At 49.1% G+C, this 18,834-nt stretch overlaps 1 protein-coding gene across 1 annotated transcript in view; it reads left to right on the plus strand.

The window, feature by feature from the left end:
* The window catches only part of CHAT (choline O-acetyltransferase), a 56,305-nt gene extending 37,871 nt beyond the window's left edge, over positions 1-18,434 (plus strand). The window contains exons 9-15 of the mRNA XM_003801661.2: positions 1,669-1,769; positions 2,598-2,726; positions 5,134-5,256; positions 8,469-8,610; positions 8,736-8,798; positions 16,350-16,487; positions 18,171-18,434. Of these exons, the coding sequence (XP_003801709.1) occupies positions 1,669-1,769; positions 2,598-2,726; positions 5,134-5,256; positions 8,469-8,610; positions 8,736-8,798; positions 16,350-16,487; positions 18,171-18,434 (960 nt within the window). The remainder of the gene's footprint in view (positions 1-1,668; positions 1,770-2,597; positions 2,727-5,133; positions 5,257-8,468; positions 8,611-8,735; positions 8,799-16,349; positions 16,488-18,170) is intronic.
* Positions 18,435-18,834: the final 400 nt, after the last annotated feature.

Raw genomic sequence — 18,834 nt, forward strand, 5'->3', positions numbered from 1 at the left:
AAAGCATAGCAAACTGTCTCTCCACTGTGAGTTCGCTTAGCTCACATAGACAAGCACGTCTAGGCAGCACCTCATTTTCCCCCCATCTGTCCCTATGATCTGCAGGTTTTCCTTTTTATTGGCTTCCGTATTGATTCTGTTACTTCTGACGAGCTCTCTTGCTGCCGTGCCAACTGTTTTAGCCTCCACAGTGGTGCTAATGTCTTGTCATCTTTCACGGAGCAGCTGTGGGGGTTAATGATGTAAGGGACGCATGCAAGACCCAGAGAATGGTGAGCCTGGGTAGCCATTTCCAAAAGACAATGCCTCCCTCCCTTCCTTTTAGAGACAGGGTCAGAAAAGCATGTATGTAGAGTGGGCACGCTTTCTCCACGTCCCCACCTCCTGTGGGTGAGTCCGTACTGACCTCCAGGCTCTTTCCAAGGACAGGACAGATTACTCTGGAGCTGAGCTGGAGAAGCCAGCAAGGTGCCATGGACCTGAATTCAAGAGGATGGAGGCTGGTCTTGGGACAGAAGGGCAGGGGACGCTGGGGAGAGGAAAGAGCCTGCAAGGGCTGGGTTTGGGAAGCTCTGTTGGAAGTCTGTTTGTTTTAAGAGTGTGAGTAAAGATCACAGGCCTCTGGTATGTGATGTGAGAGATGGGGGCGGATGTGGGGAGAGGCAGCTCATGGCTAGGGGTGGTGCAATGCCCTGGAAGAGACTTTAGTAAAGACCTCAAGGGCTGGTTGTTTTGTTTTGTTCTTTTGGTGTGAGAACTAGGATCTCTTGAGTGTGATGAGCTACAAGACAGCCCTGCTTTATCTGGGTTACACTTTAGGGACCAAATCTTGTCCTTCTCGTTATTTTCTCCCAGTACTTTCATGCACAGTGGATGCTCCTTTTCCTATTCTAGAAATAGTCTTTATAAAGTCATACGTGATCCCTACTGGTCCTGTGGGTCCTTGTACACTCCCCCCATTTCCTCATCTCAGCCTATGCACTGGGCCTCATTGGGCCATTTTCAAGGAGAGCAAACTGAGGTCCAGAGAGCTAAAGTATCTTCGAAACTTTCCCAGTGCCTGTCACCAAGAGCAGAACTAGGAGTTGGGTCCCTGACTCAAAGCCCAGGCAGCACCTCACAGAGCAACTGTCACTTACCTGTGGGGGCCATTTTAGCTCTCCCTAGGAATCTGCTTAACATTCAAAATCAGGTCATTATTTTTTATTTTCACTCATTCAGCAAAATTATTAAGCACGTACTATAGAGTGGACTCTGGTCTAGGTCCTGCAAATAAAGCCAGTGGTGGCCAAAGCAGACAGGGTGCAACAGACAGTCACCTAAGCACCAATGCAGGATGATGGCTGGGAAGAGGACAGAGGGCTGAGAGGTGGAAAGAGCTTGCCCACGCCCCCTCGGATGCTGTGCGCAGACTCGGACTGAGCTCATCAGGAATCCCTGCACTGCCTCAGCCAGGGAACTTGGGCCTCCATCTTCACCACCCAGACCTTCATGGGAGGAGGTGGCACAGTTTTTAGAGCTGTCTTGAGACTCTCATGTTCTCAGGCTGCTGCAGTCACATACAAGTGTGTTGTTGTCCTTACGGAAGGGTGCCCCTGAGAATCTAGGGGACCTGACCTGAAATGCTGGCTGTCCCAGGGTCCACCCACTCCCTCTTCCCTGTTGCAGTTTGTGGTGGGCCGAGACGGCACCTGTGGTGTGGTGTGTGAGCACTCTCCATTCGATGGCATCGTCCTGGTGCAGTGCACGGAGCACCTGCTCAAGCACATGTGAGTCGGGGCAGGGCTGGCTGCCAGGGCCACCATGCTGGGCCTGGAAGAATCGGGATGCCCACTGGGGGTGTGTCAGTCTACAGTGTGTCTTAGTGAAGGGTAAACTTGAAACACAGCTAGAAGGAGACATCATGCAGTTCATGGGCCATGGGTAGGAGGCACAGATCTTAAGGCCATCAGGGAGAGGCGTGGCGAGGAATTCCCTGGAACCTCTGCCTAAGCAGAGGGGAAGCCAAGATTGGTACCTGTTATTTGTCCTGAGTCAGAACTGGGCTAACTGCTGACATAGCATGGGGGGTCCCCAGGGCTGGTCACTTTCTAGCTTCCAAGTTGGCCTGACAGAAGCTTTTCTGGGCCGTAAACACACAATGTTCTTCCTCCAGTCACAAATGTGCCCATTCACTCCGAGTATCTTCTCCCTGCACCCAAGTCCTCACTCCGTCTCTTCCACATGACTCTTTAGGGTCACTGAAACTGAACCCCACCTGGGGGACACAACACAGCTTGCTCTCGTGTCTTTCCAAGTGTTATATAAGTGTTAGTGCTCTAATGTGCTTTAACAGGAAAAAAAAAATGAAAAGAAATAATTGCTTTTGGAGTTAGGTGGAATAGGATGGACCCTGTCTCTACCACATACTAATAGTGGGGGCCTCTCTGAACCTCGGTCTATTTCATCTGTGCAGTGGCTCAGGGGCAGCTTGGCCCCCCTGAAACTGCACAGCCACACGCATCGACAGCTCAGATGGCTGCAGAGGGCAGAATCAGTGCAGACCCCTGGCTCTCTGGTGGCGGGGCCTCACGTGGGGTCCCTCTCTGTGCCCGCAGGATGAACAGCAGCAAGAAGCTGATCCGAGCAGACTCCGTCAGTGAGCTCCCTGCACCCCGGAGGCTGAGGTGGAAATGCTCCCCGGAAATTCAAGGCCACTTAGCCTCCTCAGCAGAAAAACTTCAACAGTAAGGACAGGCCAAAGTCTCCCTTGAGGTGGTCCTCTGGGGGCCACCTGCCCCCCACCCCCAGCTGCAGAGGCACCCTGCAAGTTTCCAAAGACCCCAGCTCCTCTGCTAGCCCTCACCCCCACCCCATCCCCACCCTCATGGAAATGTAGTCAAACAAAAGGAGAATTAGAACTCTCGGGGAAATAACCTTGCTGAAGTATCTATTATTTCCATAAAATGCAAACGTGGAGCTATTTTTTTTCTGGCAGGTTCCACCTGACTGAGCAGAGTCAAGCCAAGAAATCATCCCCTGCTTTCAGGGAGTAATAAACAACTATTTTGACTAGGTCATTTGAATCCAAGCTATTTCAATTTGCTTGAATTTACACTGCAACTTGACAAGGGGTCCTTTTTCCCCAAGGGGAGGGGGTGCCATTCAGGCCCTAACGGAACCCAGGCAGAAGGACCTGGAATGAGTGGGAGCCAGTCTGGGTAGGCCAGGTGCTGGGGCAGTATCCAGCTGTGGTGGTAGCTGAGGGACTGTGGTTTTTCATTCCCTCATTTGGTAAGTGAGCATGAATACTATCTTTCATTCATTCATCAAACACATGCCAGCCTCACAGCAATGTCTGTACCTGGGGCCATCACTCTATGCTTTAATGGGAGTAGACCCCAGACCAAAACATATGATGCAGTAAGATTATAACCCAAACCAGGGAAAACCATGCAGATCTGAATCCACAGAGAGATAGGAGCTGAATTCTGCCAGGAGAATGATGGAGGGCTTCACAGAGATGGTCCTTGTAGGCTGGATAGGAGTTCATGGTGCAGGCTGATAGGCAAGAGGCAGAGAGCAGCTTGTTCAAGTCTGTATAAGTTCATAATTATCCAGGCTGGTTTGGAGACCAGCAAGTGAGAGAATGGCCAGAGTTGGGGCACAGAAGGGAAGTTGGGGGCCACACTGTAAAGAGCTTCATTATTCTCTGATGGGACCTGCTAGAGCCTGCCCTGTGGGTGGTGCAGAGCCCCTGGAGGAGTCTGTGCCAGGGCTTGGGGGGAGCCAGTGAGGAGACTATGGGGACAGCTCAGGTAAGCAGAGAGAGTACGGCCAGGCTGGGGAGACAGCTGCTGGGGAGGGAGACACCTTGGCTTTTCTACAAAGTGAAGCTGGCATCAACATTTTATGGGAGTGTTCAGGAGAAAGTCAGCTGCTAGAGGAGTGAGTTGGTGGGCTGGGGAGTCCTGGGGGAGGAAGGAGTCTGTCACTTTCAGGGACCTCAGCAGACCCCACATGCTCAGAGGCCACCAGTGATGAGGGGAGTCCAAGAGGCCTGCAGGTGGGGACACAGGAGGAGCCTCAGGGGTGCTGAACATTCATGGAAAGGGGTGGAGTCTGAGCAGACACAGCTGGGAAGAGGTCTCCAAAGGGCTGTGGTGACAGCCAGTCTGTCCAAGGAGTCTGTTAGCAGGTGGGACTAAGAGAACTAGGCCCCCTCTGAGCCCACCTGGGTCCCTAGCACCTGGTGTGGCCTACAGAGAGCTGAGCTCCTGTGAGGTAGGAGGAGTGATTCAATGAGAGGCAGGCAGGGGCATGGAGTCCTGAGGGAAGGGCTCAGGGTCCACCCAGGGCTCTGCACTCCCACATTGCTGGCAGGCAGACAGGTAGACCCTGCTGGACCCTGCTGTAATGGGCAGTCAGCACGGACTCCAAGCTCATTTTGAAGGAGGAGATCTGTCAGCATGGGGGCAGCCAGTGCTCAAGAGCCTCAGCATGGACTCGGGGTTTTCCTCTCGCTCTGACAATGACAAAGGCCCTCATGTCACAGGCTCATCAACAATTTCTGGGTAAAATGGGTTTCCAGCCACTGGCAAAGGACCAGATGAGCCACTCTCTCTGTGGTGATGGTGACAAATGGCTAGGTCCCAGGCCTTTCTTCCCCCAGCACTGCAGGGCTGAGTCTCTGGAGATGCTGCTGTGGCCATCTGAGCTCTGCAGGGAGAGCCAGATGCTGAAGGAACCCATGGAGAGCTAGGCACATCTGCAGCAGGCTGGATGAATGGCCTCTGTCAGGCCTGCTACACGGGCAGTGGGCTCAGATTTTGTCTGTGGGCAGCGTTCCCTGTGTCCTCCGTGCCAATGCCTCTCACCCCTGTGCCCTTCCCTGCCCCGTACTGCTGCAGCAGGCCCGCCTCCCCACCCACCATCAGAATGTGGTCACCCTGCCCAACTGAGCTCATCTTCAGCATAGAGTAGACCAGGGCTGGCGTACTTCCCGCCACTTATGTGGGCCCAGACATGTCTCTGAAACCACGGTGCGCTCCTGGAGGGCAGGGACATGGACCAGCCTCGGGAAACCCGCTGGACTCTGTGGTGCAGGCGTTCTATTTTACATGCAGTAAAAGCTTCTTTTTTGTCCTCCCACAGAATAGTAAAGAATCTCGACTTCACTGTTTATAAATTTGACAGCTATGGGAAAACATTCATTAAGCAGCAGAAATGCAGCCCTGATGCCTTCATCCAGGTGGCCCTGCAGCTGGCCTTCTACAGGTGAGCCAAGGCAGCGTGGACCTGTGCCCAGCTGGGCTGGCTGACAGGTGCTCTCATTCCGGAGTCCAGAGGCTCCCTGGACAGAAGTATGACCTTCACTGGACCGAGGGGACTGGGGAGGGAGTGAGGCAGACTGCGAGGAAGGAGGCGCCACTCAAACTGGGTTTCAAGTATAAATCCAACCTCAGGAAGGAAACGGAAGGGTGTGGCCTCAGGGAACTGCCTGAGTGATGGGCCAGGAGCGCTGAGCTCCGAGGGGCTGCAGCACAGACCTGGGAGGGCCACCGTGAGGACCTCCAGGGGGAAGAGGTTGTTCTTCCTTCCACCAGAACCCTGTGGCTGTAGCCTGTTCCTCCCTACTCTTCCCAACCCGCCAAGGAAATGGGTCAGCAGCCCTTGACTGGCCGAATCAAACATTTTGGCCTCCTCCTGACCTGCCCCTTCCTCTCATCCCCCAGCCTCCACATCAGCTCTCTCCCCAGGGCTCTGGAACTGTCCTGAGTCCTCCACCTTCACCACCATCAGCCCCTCCCCCAGCCACCTCATCTTGTGCCTGGGCAACTGCAACACACTCCCAGGATGTCCCCTCACTGCCCTGACTTCAGGAAGCTTGAACTTTGAAACATGCAAATGCGACTAGATCACTCACCACAGCCAACCTCAGGGTGGCTTCACAACACACACAAAGCAGGGCCGGGCTGAGCAGTGCCCCTGTGCCCTGGCCACACCTGGGGCCTCCCGACCTTTGCCCCGCCTCTGCTAACATCCGCCCCCCATACCTCCCCCATAGGCTCCTGCCAGCCCCAGTCTCACCCAGATCCCTCCCTGACCCCCTGGTCTGAAGCAGCCACTCTGTCCTCTACTTTTCCCACTGTACTTTCATTTTCTTTCAAGGCAGCTGTTATTCCCATGAAGTACTTTGTTGATGGATTTGTTGACTTTATTTTCTACACAGTCCCACAACCAACCCCAACACTCTGGGTATCTTGGCAGTGTCTCCAGTGCCTGAACCATGCCTGGTACAGAGCAGGCCCTGGGACTGAATCATAGATGTGAGGTTTAGCCGGGGCCAGCCTGGCTAGGGCTGGGATTTAGAAAAAGCTGTCCAGAGGTAGTCCTGTTCTCCATGTGTTAGAGTAGAGAGACCAGGGTGAAGGCAGGGGGAGGGGCCAGTCAGCTTCCTAGGAGGTGAAGAAACCCCAAAATGCAAAATAAATCTTCCATGCCCTCCTCCCCCCACCCCAACCCCTGCCAGGTTCCAGGGCTCCAGGAGCAGCGGCTCATAAACTGCCCTGTTCAGAGAGCACAGTGCTGTCCCTGGAACCTGCTTTTACTTTGCAGCATCCATGGCAGACTGCAAACCAGGTGATCCTCCAGTGAAGCTAGGTGGGTGAGGAGTCTCACTCAGGACCAGGCAGTGCCAGTGCAAACACTGCGCCCCGGGTTCCCTGTGGGACTGACTGGGCCTTTCAGGGAGGTGAACACAGCCACTCTGGGCAATCGTCCTATCGAGATACTCTGGGGAAGGCTGATGTCACCCCTTGTGAGGACAACTGGGCTTGCAGGAGACACAGATGTAGAAACCTCACCAACACTGAGACACTACCTGCCACTAGAGCTGTGATCAATACTCATGACCCTCAGAGTGCACCAGGCTGAGTGGGCCATGATGCTAGTGTCCTGCAGGAGCCCTGACTGAGGACAACACCAAGACCCTTTGCTGTGAGCACTTCAGATCCACAGCTGGGAGGGGAGATCAGATCCACAGCTGGAGGGGCCTGCACAGCGCTCCCCTCCTCACCTCCGACACTGTCACTGGACAAGGCCAAGAGTGGACCTAGCCAGAGATCCTGGGCTCACTGAATAGCCAAATAGGACCTGCTTCCCACGATAGCATTCTTTTTTTTTTTTTTTTTGAGACAGGAGCCTCAAGCTGTCCCCCTGGGTAGAGTGCCATGGCATCTCAGCTCACTGCAACCTCCAACTCCTGGGCTCAAGCGAGTCTCCTGCCTCAGCCTCCCAAGTAGCTGGGACCACAGGTGCCTGCCACAACGCCTGGCTATTTTTTGGTTGCAGCCATCATTGTTGTTTTGGCGGGTCCGGGCTGGGGATTCGAACCCGCCACCTTAGGTGTATGTGGCTGGCGCCTTAGCCCCTTGAGCCACAGGCACTAAGCCCACGATAGCATTCTTAAGAGTCTAAATTGTAACATGAACAATTGCTTTGATCTGCTTCTAGATTCAGCAGAAACCTAAATTGAAGGGGTTGGTCAGTGACTGGCCAGCAATGGTGTCACCTCTGGGGACCATAGAGACACAGGAGGGAGCTCCTAGCTGGTGTTGGGGAAATAATATGACAAGCTTATTTCCTTGTTCACCAAGCACGATGGTGCATGAACGGTGCAGAGTCAGACCCGGCCTCCCCCTCCAGGAGCCCACCCAGTGCCCCTGGAGAGCTGAGACGCAGGGCCACGATGTGCTGTGTGACTCTGGGCGGTCACTGCCCCCTCTCTGAGCTCTATGTCTTATTTCCCCTATCGCTGCACCAAAGACTTTACTGACTGGTGAGAAAGGGGATGCACCAGCCAGGTGTACAAGCCTAGACTTGCCAGGTGAGGAGTCTCACTCAGGAGCAGGCACCTCTTTACCCTGTTTCCATGCGCGAGAAAAGGGACTTCCCCTGCCAGGCCAGGCAGTCAGACGTCAGGGAGTGCCCATGGGCTATTGGGAGCCCGCTCCTGGAAGGGTGGCCTGTGCGGCAGCTTAAACCCACCACCATTAAGGTCCCTCCCCTCCTCCAACCAGGGGTCATGCGTGAAAGGTTTTAAATAAAACAGGCTCCCCTCAAGGGTGTGAATGATTAATTGTACAATTATTCCATTCTGTGCTATTAATCAAACACTCCAGTCTCACAGAAAAGTCTAGGTTTCCCCTAGACTGGGAATTCTTTTTAAGAGCTACCAGTGTCGTCTTTATTTTCTATCAACGCAGTGTCCCCAGTGTACCAAAGTGCACGTGGCATTCCATATTAGAGACGCCTGCGTCCATCTTGGGGAATTCCTCTCTAGAACTCCATTAGCATTAAAATGAAATACTATGCCAAGGAAAGCCAGGACTGGGACAAGAAAGGCTGCTGAGGCTATTTTTCTCTCAGCATTAATGATTCCCTGAGAATAAATTATGGTTTTCCACCCAACCTTCATCATAATGCAGGATCCACCGAAAACTGGTGCCCACCTACGAGAGTGCGTCCATTCGCCGATTCCAGGAGGGACGAGTGGACAACATTCGATCGGCCACTCCAGAGGCACTGACCTTTGTGAAGGCCATGACTGACCACAAGGCCGCCGTGCCAGTAAGTCCTGCCCCTTGCTGACGAGCCACAGGAGGCCAGTGAGGCCACTATGGGTTCCTTTGCATCTGTTTGTCACTGAGCAGCTTCTGGAAGCCCTGTGTACTGCCGTTCTGCTCTCTTGATAGGCTTCGGACAGGCTGCTGCTTCTGAAGGATGCCATCCGGTCCCAGACCGAGTACACAGTGATGGTGAGTGGTGCCACACCGCCTCACAACCCCAGCATCCTAGCGTGCCCAGGGCCTGCAGAGTCGGGGCCCCAGCACAAGACCCTGTGTGAGGGCCCTGCTGCTAGCTACCTGGTGACTTAGCAAGGCCTCCCCACTTCTCAGCCTCCTTTTTATTATTTTTAGAACCCAAGTAATAGGCCATTCTTGCTTTTTTTATGAGTTTTATAAGAATACGATGAGTGATATTGGAAACTCTGAAGCAATCATAACAATAATGATAGCATCTAATATGTACAGCACTTTACAGTTTAAACAAGAGAAGTCAATGTGTCCGATCTCAATCATGGTGGTAGTTATTCCCACCTGGGGCTAGTTTTGCCTCTTGCTCTCTGTGTATTTATTTATACTCCCTATGAATAAAAAGTCTTTGCTAAAAATTAATAGTGAAATCAAAATCGTAAGGGGAATGTTTCCCTGGCTTGGGGAAATCGTTTATTTTCTGGCACTGCAAAGCCATCATCAGCATACAAACAATAGAGAATAAGCAACTACTTGGCCAGTGAGCAATACAGTAAGTGCAAATCATTCTAATACAGTCTTTGAAGGATCACATAATCTATGAAAAGGAGTTGACCAAAATTCACTCTTTATACTTATAAGTAAGTACAGTGTATTTTGAAATTTTAGAACTAGTCAATGTAGACTTTTCTCCAACTCCATTGCTAGGGTCCTAATTCATCTAAATAGATACATGCTTTTCTGCTTGGGAAAAATTAAGCACTCTGTCATGTATTCAGTGGGCATTTTTTGCCTTCCTGCTTTATGCCAGGCAAGGTGCTGGGTGCTAAGAAGCAAAAAATGCGGTAAGTAAGCCCTATGCTTAGGCAGCTGACTGTGTAGTCGGGAGAAGGGGCCCACTGACATGAAGCCCAACTCCATGAAAATAGCCCTCAGGAAGCAGCAGAGAATGTGATAGACAAGCTCATTTCTGAGGTTAGGAATGCCAGGAAGACTTCCCTGGGGAAGTGGTGTTTACTATGAGATGTGAGGAGAGGGGTAGAGAGGTTTATCAGGCACACATAGAAGGGAGACGTGGCCCAGAAGGGAACAGCATGTGCAAAGGCAAAGAGTCTTGAGAGAACAGGACACATTCAAGAAAAAGCACGTAGCGCAGTGGGTACAGCTCACAAAGGAGGGGAGCAGAGGTCGGATTTCCCCATCACACAGCACACTCCAGTGACTGGGTACAAGAGGGACTGGTTGGATGGTTTGCTGAGAGGCAGAGCCACTAATAGAAACCTTCCTGATACTGCCGGAGAGCCAGTGTAGGACTGGGGTAGAACAGGGCAGGGGTGAAGAGAACTCCTACTCTACATCATGAACAGAGCACAGAGTCACCAGCACTCTGAGACTCTCCAAGACAATAACCAAGGAATTGTTTTCTAAACCATACTCATACTAGGGCCAAGAGCATGGGAAAAGAGGTGACCACGAAGTTCCAGAGCAGGCAAGTAGAACACACAGCGACTGGCACAGGGAACAGTGAGAGCAGCTTGGGAGCCCAGTGAGCCACACTGCAGAACCTTAGGATGGCCCGGGCACTGGGCCAAAGAGTGGAGGTGTGGGGGACTGCAAAGAAAACAGTTGGCTTGATGTCTAAGTCTGTTTGTACTGCTGTAACAAAACGTCTGAGACTGGGTAAATTTACAGAGAACAGAAATTTACTTCTCACGGTTCTGGAGTGGAGGCTGGAAGTCCGAGATCAAGGCCCTAGAAGGTATCTGACCGTAACTGTCTGGGAGTAGGAGCTGTTCATCTCCACTTTAAGATGGTACCTTGATGCTGTGTCTTCTAGAGGGGGCGAACGCTGTGTCCTCATCTGCCAGAAGGTAGAAAGGCAAGAGGGCCGAACGCTATGTGAAACTTCTTTTTTTTTTTTTGTATTGTTGGGGGTTCTTTGAGGATACAGAGAACTAGGTTATGCTGATTGTATTTGTTAGGTAAAGTCCCTCTTATAACTACGTCCCACCTCCAAGAGGTGTGTCACACCCTGTGACCCCAATCCCCTACCTCCTTATATGAAGCTTCTTTTACGTCTATAAGGGCCTTGACCCCCCTCATGAGGCAGGAGCCCTCGTGACCTAATCACCTCTTAAAAGCCCCTCTCCCCAAGAATACTATTACATTGGGCATAAAGCATCCACACACGAATTTTGGAAGGGACCAAAATATTCAAACCATAGCAGTTGATGATCTATGCAAGAAGCAGTTAGACCCTCAGACCCTTTCTAACACCCCCTGTAGCCAGACTGCTACCCCGTCATCATTTCCAATGATGGGCTGAAAGTTTATTCTCTGAAGAGGCTGAAGCAGAAGGATTCTAGATTTGAGGATACCAGGCACAGCCGAGGGAGATGATACTATACTAAAAATAGGGGCATTAATCAACGTCTGCTTCCTCCATAGCAAAGCTTCCAGCCACTCAGCTCCATAGACACTGGGAACCACCTCATTACCACCCCTCCCTAAGCACAGATTAGATTACCTCTGTGGTGAAACTGAGCAAGCCCAGAGAGAAAACATAGAAATAACAGCCCAGTGAAAGAGCCCCGTCAGCTCACACGAAATGAAGCACACAGGCTAACCAACAGGTTCTCACAAATCTAGTCATATTTTCAGTGCTTTATTCTTCAGTATAGACAGAGAGCCATAGATCACCAGACGATGAGGAAAGCTGCTGACATAAAAGACTAAGGCACTTTTGTTAATTTTTAAAAGCTCTTAATTTAAAACATTTTAAAGCCGGGTGCAGTGGCTCATGCCTAAAATTCTAGCATTGTAGGAGGGCATGGCAGGTGATCGCCTGAGCTCATGAGTTTGAGACCAGCTTGAGCAAGAATGGGACACCATTTCTACTAAAAATAGAAAAAACTAGCTGGGCGTTGTGGTGGGCACCTGTAGTCCCAGCTACTTGGGAGGCTGAGGCAAGAGGATCACCTGAGCCCAAGAGTTTGAAGTTGCTGTGAGCTATTATGTCATAGAACTCTACCCAGGGCAGTGGAGTGAGACTCCGTCTCAGAAAAAGTAAATAAATAAAATAATTTAAAAGAAACTTGAAAATATAGGAAAAAGAGAACATATTTTTAAAATGATCATCGGGACTCTCTGAAAGATAAAAGAAGTTACTCTGTTTTCATATAATAATAGAAAACTCTGCTTGGCACCCATAGCATGGTGGTTATGGCCCCAGCCACATACACTGAGGCTGGTGGGTTCGAACCCGGCCGGGGCCAATGGCAACAACAAAAGAAATAGCCAGGCATTGTGGTGGGTGCCTGCAGTCCCATCTACTGGGAGGCTGAGATAAGAGAATTGCTTAAGCCCAAGAGTTTGAGGTTGCTGTGAGCTGTGATACCACGGCACTCTACCTAGGGCAACATAATGAGATTCTGTTTCAAAAAAAAAAAAAAAGAAAGAAAGAAAAGAAAAGAAAAAAAGAATAGAAAACTCTATAAAAATTTTCAGGATATAAAACTTACTCTGAAGGAAAATATGGTAGAAAAAATTTCAATGGAATAATTGGGAGATAAGCAGGACCAATATCCCCCCAAAACCATCAGAACAAAGAGACGAAGTACAGAAGAGAAAAGAGTTATCAGTCCAGGAGAACAATATTCTACATAATAGATGTTCAGAAAGAGAAAATGGTAGAGGGGCCATCGTTAACAAAATAATTCAAGAAATTTCCCTAGAACTAAAGAATATGAGTTTTCCTATTGTGAGAGTTCACCAAGTACCTTGCTTAGTAGATGGAAAATACTTATACCAAAGGAAATTTCATAACACTAAAGACAAAAAAAAAATTCTAAAATCTCTCAGAGGAAAAAAACATCAGGTACAATAATCCCCTCCTTATCCAGCACCCATAGGGATTGGAAGATTCCAGATAAATGTGGTTTCTGGTTGCTTGAGAGTTATTATTAAAAATAGGTCTAACTAATTCTATATGCCATACCATAAACTCTGTATTGACTTGATATTAATTTTGAAATGTACTAATTAAAAGCAAATTAACACAAAGACCAACCTCATTTACTGCAATACAGTTTTACTGTATTATAAAGAGCTTTGTAAATGCAGTGTATATTTTAGTTAAATGGCAGTCAGCATACTTTTCAACTTCACTACTGTATTTTTTTAACTTCAAGTAACTCAGAACATGTAAAACTGTTGTGGAGGGCGGGGCCTGTGGCTCAGTGAGTAGGGCGCCAGCCTGTATACCGAGGGTGGCAGGTTCAAACCCAGCCCCTTCTAAACTGCAACAACAAAAAATAGCCAGGCACTGTGGCAGGCATCTGTAGTCCCAGCTACTCGGGAGGCTGGGGCAAGAGAATTGTCTAAACCCAGGTGTTGGAAGTTGTTGTGAGCTGTGACACCATAGCACTCTACTGAGGGTGATAAAGTGAGACTCTTTCTCTAAAAAAAAAAAAAAAAAAAAAAACTGTTAAAGAGAACACATGGCAGCTGCAGGAGTGATTCACAAAGTGTTGGCTTCCTGACAGTATGGTACCAAGTTTAAGCTCTGATTTTTCATTTTTGTCTGGGTTGCATCCCGGTTGCTTTAGTTCAGGATAACAGGGAGTTTACTATTTTGAGATCATGAATAAACATGGTAGTTGACTTCTCAATAACATCATTGGAAGGTAAAAGATAGGAGAGCATGCCTTCAAATTCTGAGGGAAAATGACCTTCGGCACACATTTACATACCTAGCTAAATGGTCATAAAACTTGAAGGTAGAAAAAAGACATTTTTAGACAAAGAAGGTCTCAAAAATTTTTCTTGTTAAGCACTGTTTCTCACAAAGTTACCGGAGAATGTACACTGCTAAAGTGAGAAGATAAAAACATAATAGAGGAAGTCAAAGGCTCCCTGAACCAGAAGATTTAAAAGAAAGAGGTAGTGGGATTTCCCCAGATGGCAGTAAAAGATCAGACATTGACAACTGTTCAGCAGACTTAGGGAGCAATTAGTTCTTACAGGAGTAAAAAGTAAGAGGAGGAATGAAATTCTGGCTGACCAGTCAGGAATTAAATAGAAATAGATTACACAGGGAGCTAAGCAAGTGGAAAAGACATGATTGCATAATTTAAAGTTTGTTAATTCTAGGGAAAGCAAAAAATTCAATAAGAACGGAAATCTAATCCTAGTACACTACATGATCCAGCTATGAACACTGGCTTAATTATAAGCATGTTTATGGACCTCTGTATGTAATTATACGGCATATTGATCAAACAGGAAAAAGTTAAACCAGAATTCTATTGGGAGGATGGGAGAGTAGATGCGTTTGGGGGCAGCAAGGGCATAAAGAGGTAAAGTCTCACCTTCCGTGACAAGAAGGTTACAGGTGAAACTAAGAAATGCAGGAATGACAGTCTAAGCGGGTGTTTGGAACAATGAAAGTAAATGCCAAAAAGAAACAGCGAAAAAGCGCTACAAGTAGTTGTCTCTTGCCTCTGTGGAGTAGGAATCAGTGCTTGGCAAAGGGACCCAAGCCTTTGGCTTATTTGGATTTGTAAACCATATAAATACATAACTTTCACAGCAAATTTAAATATATGAAAATTTATGGGAAAATATCCTCCAAGGCATTACTATGGGGTTCTGTTGTACTAATGGTTTTAACTTGGGAACAACTGAATCAGAGAGATGAGGAAGGGAGAGAAGAAATACGAACTTGCTCAGAAGAATCTGGTGCCTGGTTGACTGTGGGGTCAGGGAAAGGGAAAAGAACAAAGAAAACCTCCGGATAACTAGCAAGTATATCTGGTCGTGGTCCTGGAGAAAGGAAATTCTGAAGGAGGGGCAGGCAGGGTGGTCCAGATGCCCTGTGGACCCCCCTAGCTTTACACTTTTCCTTCTTAGCACTTACCTCTGTTAATGATCATATGTTTATCTGCTTGGTTGATGAGAATCTGCCCCCAACTACACCATAAGCTCCACTGAGAACTGAGCCTATGATGCCTTGTTCTCTGCTGTGGCAGAAACCAGAGACCTGGCAGCATCAGGCCTATAATAGGAACTCAACCGAGATTCCCTAAATGAATATAGAACGACTGAAGGCTGAGTCAATTTACTCATTACTCCTATAGCTCTAAGCCAAGTGATCTGTTAAAGCAAGCCCTCTTGCTACAGTTAGTTCAGAGATGGTGAAGACAGGGATGAGCTGACCGCTGTACAGAGCAGCTGCTTCCATGGACCTACACAAATCAGGGATCAAATAGAAGTAAGCAGAGAAATTAACAGAGTGGTCTACTTCATACATGGACTCACGGTTCTTCTCCTCTATCCTAAAAGGGCACATCTAGATATTTCCAGCCTGTAATTAGGTGCGTTCAGAGAGACAGCGGCCTCTGAGTTAACTTTATGCATTTATTCTCAACTGAATGAGAACAGCTGTCAAATCCCGAGACGTGCCTTGTAAACCAAAGCCAAGTGCATTGTGATAGGCAGTTTACTCCAGTGTGGGGCTTTAACAGCGACATGGCCGTCTTATGTAACTGTGAAACACCAAGAGTTACTCCCAATTACCCTGGTGTTCACCTAAAAATTATTGCTATAGATCAGGGGTGGGCCCCGGAGTCCCATCAGCCCCCAAGATTGCTCCAAATAAATACATAGTCCAAAAAAATCAGTGTGCATATTACATGCCCAGATGTGCATGAGGGAGATGTAGCATGGGGACCTTGGCCCCACTCCCAGACACACCAACCCCCGTAAGTCCCTCCTACACTGAAATTCTGGAGCCTTCACTGCTAGAATACTTGTATAATCCTTGGACTTATTCTTTGATAAGAATTTAAATATTTTATGATCACAAGAAAAAGACCCTTCATCATCCAACTAGCTCTTTCCCCTTGAAACCATCAGCTGAGCCTCTGCTAAGATGTCTAGCTCCAGTTTTAAGTCAGTTCTCAAATTATGAATCCAGTTTAATCAACTTGATCCTGAGCCCACAGAATAGCGGCCAAGATTGATGAACAGGCATGACGCTCTCTATCCCTTGTTTCTTAGGCTCCTGCTGGAAGATAAAGTGTTGGTTGGTGAGAATCTGCCCAGAACAGCCTGGGATGTCTTTTCTGATGCTTGGAATGTTGGGCTCAGCACTCAGCCCCTGCCCAGAGCCTGACCCTTCCCTGAGCAGGCTGTAACAAGGATGGCCATGCCAGCCCCATTCTTACTTACCGCACAGTATGGCTATGGTGTGGGTATGCAGGAGGCACTCAGACTCACCGGCCTTTAACTCAGACGTCTCCAGTGAGAACCCAACCTGCTCTGGCCTTATTCTATGCATGTGAAAATACACAAGAGTCCAAAAGGCAGAGACAGAGTGGTCAGTCCTGAGAAAACCGGAGTGGCCCCTCACACATATTGACCATGGCAGGCACTGGGAAAGCTCGAGCTGTGGCCACTGGAGTCACCACTAGTCTTGTGGACTAGGGAGGAGGGGAATAGGAGATGTGGGGGAGCCCACATCTCATCTCCTATTTTTTGTCCCCAACTACCCAGGCCATAACAGGGATGGCCATCGACAACCACCTGCTGGCACTGCGGGAGCTGGCCCGGGACCTGTGCAAGGAGCTGCCTGAGATGTTCACAGATGAAACGTACCTGATGAGCAACCGGTTTGTCCTCTCCACCAGCCAGGTACAGCCCGTGCGTGGTCATCACCCAGGAGGAGCCCGACCACTGACCTTTCTAAAGAGCTCGTGGCTAGAGCCTCTGCTTCTCACAAGCTTCACCAAAATGATCTAAATGCCCATTGGAAGGTGATCTCCCATCTTCTAAGTGGGAGTAATCACAGACTCCACCTTAGCCCAAGTGGAGACAGCATGGGAACACACCCATTCTGGCTTTCAATCTGTCACCTGAGAGGTGGTGTTCCACCATGGGGACCATGGGCTGTGATGCCCAGCAGGTGGGAGTGGCATCTTGGCTAAACCAGATGCGGAAGGGAAAAAGCCCAGCCCAGGGCCTGGCATGGACCGACTCTCCAAATAGGTCACAGGTGTTATAAAGGGCCAAGTGGCCAGCAGCAGGAGCTTAGCTACCAGCCTAATGTCTCCTAACTATTACTACTCATTCCATTGGAGGACCGCAGTCACAAAGACAGAGCAAAATCCACCAGAGAGAAGAGAGCTTAGGGGAGGAAATACCCCACCGTTGTCAATTTATTAAAACTCTACCTCATCTGTGAACGGCCGGACACAGGCAATAAAAGGGGCTGATAAAGCCGTGTGTGAGGATAAAAGCCCACTCAGTAATTTGATTTTGTCATTACGGCAGTGAGCGTGCAGACATGAATAAACGAGGACAGAACACAACAACATAAATTCTTCAGGAAACCATCCATGGGCAAAAAGTGCTTTGGAATGGCTTTATGGCCTTCGGCTATTTGCACGGCAAATTTATCTGACAATGCAATGACTCTATTAGTAAAACTAATGGTTTGTTCTATCCCATTAAAATGGCCCGTGTCACTTCCGAAGGCCTGAGTACATAGCACCAGAAACCTGTGGGTTTAAAACAAATCAGGCTCTGCACCTGCACAAGAATCCTTTCTATTTTTCCCCTAGGACAAGCTAATAAAATTAATTTGGGGTATAGAGGTTTTGTTGTTGTAGTTTTCCAACCGGAAGGTAGTATTTATATCTCAAATACCTTTAGAAACACACTTTCCTGACCAAAGATTCAAATTACAAAATCTCAGCATTCTGAATTCAAAACATATTAGGCACATAACTAAAACTCCAGTTGACGGCAATCTTTGAAACGCACAATGCTGGGTAATTGTGCATGGCCAGGCTGTGGGGAGCAAATCAGAGCATCCAGGTGATACTGACAGTAATTAAGGATCTGGGGAAAATCAACAGAGAGGATGGGCCAGATTTCCTTCAGTTCATAAATTACTCCCTCTGGGATGCATCTAAGTGTTGGGTGCCACCAGGGGTGCCATTTAGTAAATTACTCTGATTGCCTCCATGCCTCAAACTACCCCCAGGTGAAGGGGAGACTCAGCCTGAGACCCAGCACATGGTCATTCTGGGAGCTTCTAACTTCACAAGTAAAGCGGATTGCACACCTGGGAGTGAACTTGTGACCCTCCTCCCTCCGATACCTGCAGTTGGAAGAGTTTGTTATTATGATTCTGGCTGTGGCCATCCATGCTGAAGCAATTGGTCAATTTGGTTAATTCAGTCAACCCCCCTGGTGAAAAACAGGGAAGCAAAGCCACAGTGAAGGCCTGGGTGTTGGAACTCCCCGCTGTAACAGGCTCATGGGGTGCGTGTTGAAGCAAGCAGTTCCTGACCTGTCCTCTCCTCCGTCCAGGTCCCCACAACCATGGAGATGTTTTGTTGCTACGGTCCTGTGGTCCCCAATGGGTATGGTGCCTGCTACAACCCCCAGCCAGAGACCATCCTCTTCTGCATCTCCAGTTTTCACAGCTGCAAAGAAACCTCTTCCACCAAGTTTGCAAAAGCTGTGCAAGAGAGCCTCGTAGACATGCGAGACCTCTGCAGTCTGCCACAGCCTGCTCAGGGCAAGCCGCTGGCAACGAAGGAAAAAGCCGTGAGGCCCAGCCAGGGGCACTGACCTTGACTCTTGCTGCTAGGGCTCTTCTCCCAAGCCCAGCTTCTGCACCCCTACATCTTGCCAGTTCCCCAGGCCTGCCCCTCATCCCAGCTTTCTGCAGCTCCCCGACCTCAGGGCCCAACCCAAAGACCGTGTGGAGGCTGGAGATTGGAGAGGAAAGAGTCCCCTGCTATGCATAGGAGGTGCACTGGGGGTGACACCAGCCTGGCTCAGAGGTGGCCTGGGTGAGGTGGGAAAGCCGTGCTGAGGACCTACCTCTGAGAATCTCAGAAGCTTACTGTTCATGTTCACTTCCTTAGCAAGACCTGGCGTGTCCAGGTGATGTTTCTGCCCAATGGATTAATGAGTCACCCTGACATGCAGTGTACCTAATGAATCATGAAGGAAGAGGCTAGCTCCA

Source organism: Otolemur garnettii, unplaced genomic scaffold (genome assembly GCF_000181295.1).
Source record: "Otolemur garnettii isolate 467f Iridium unplaced genomic scaffold, OtoGar3 scaffold00217, whole genome shotgun sequence".
NCBI lineage: Eukaryota > Metazoa > Chordata > Mammalia > Primates > Galagidae > Otolemur > Otolemur garnettii.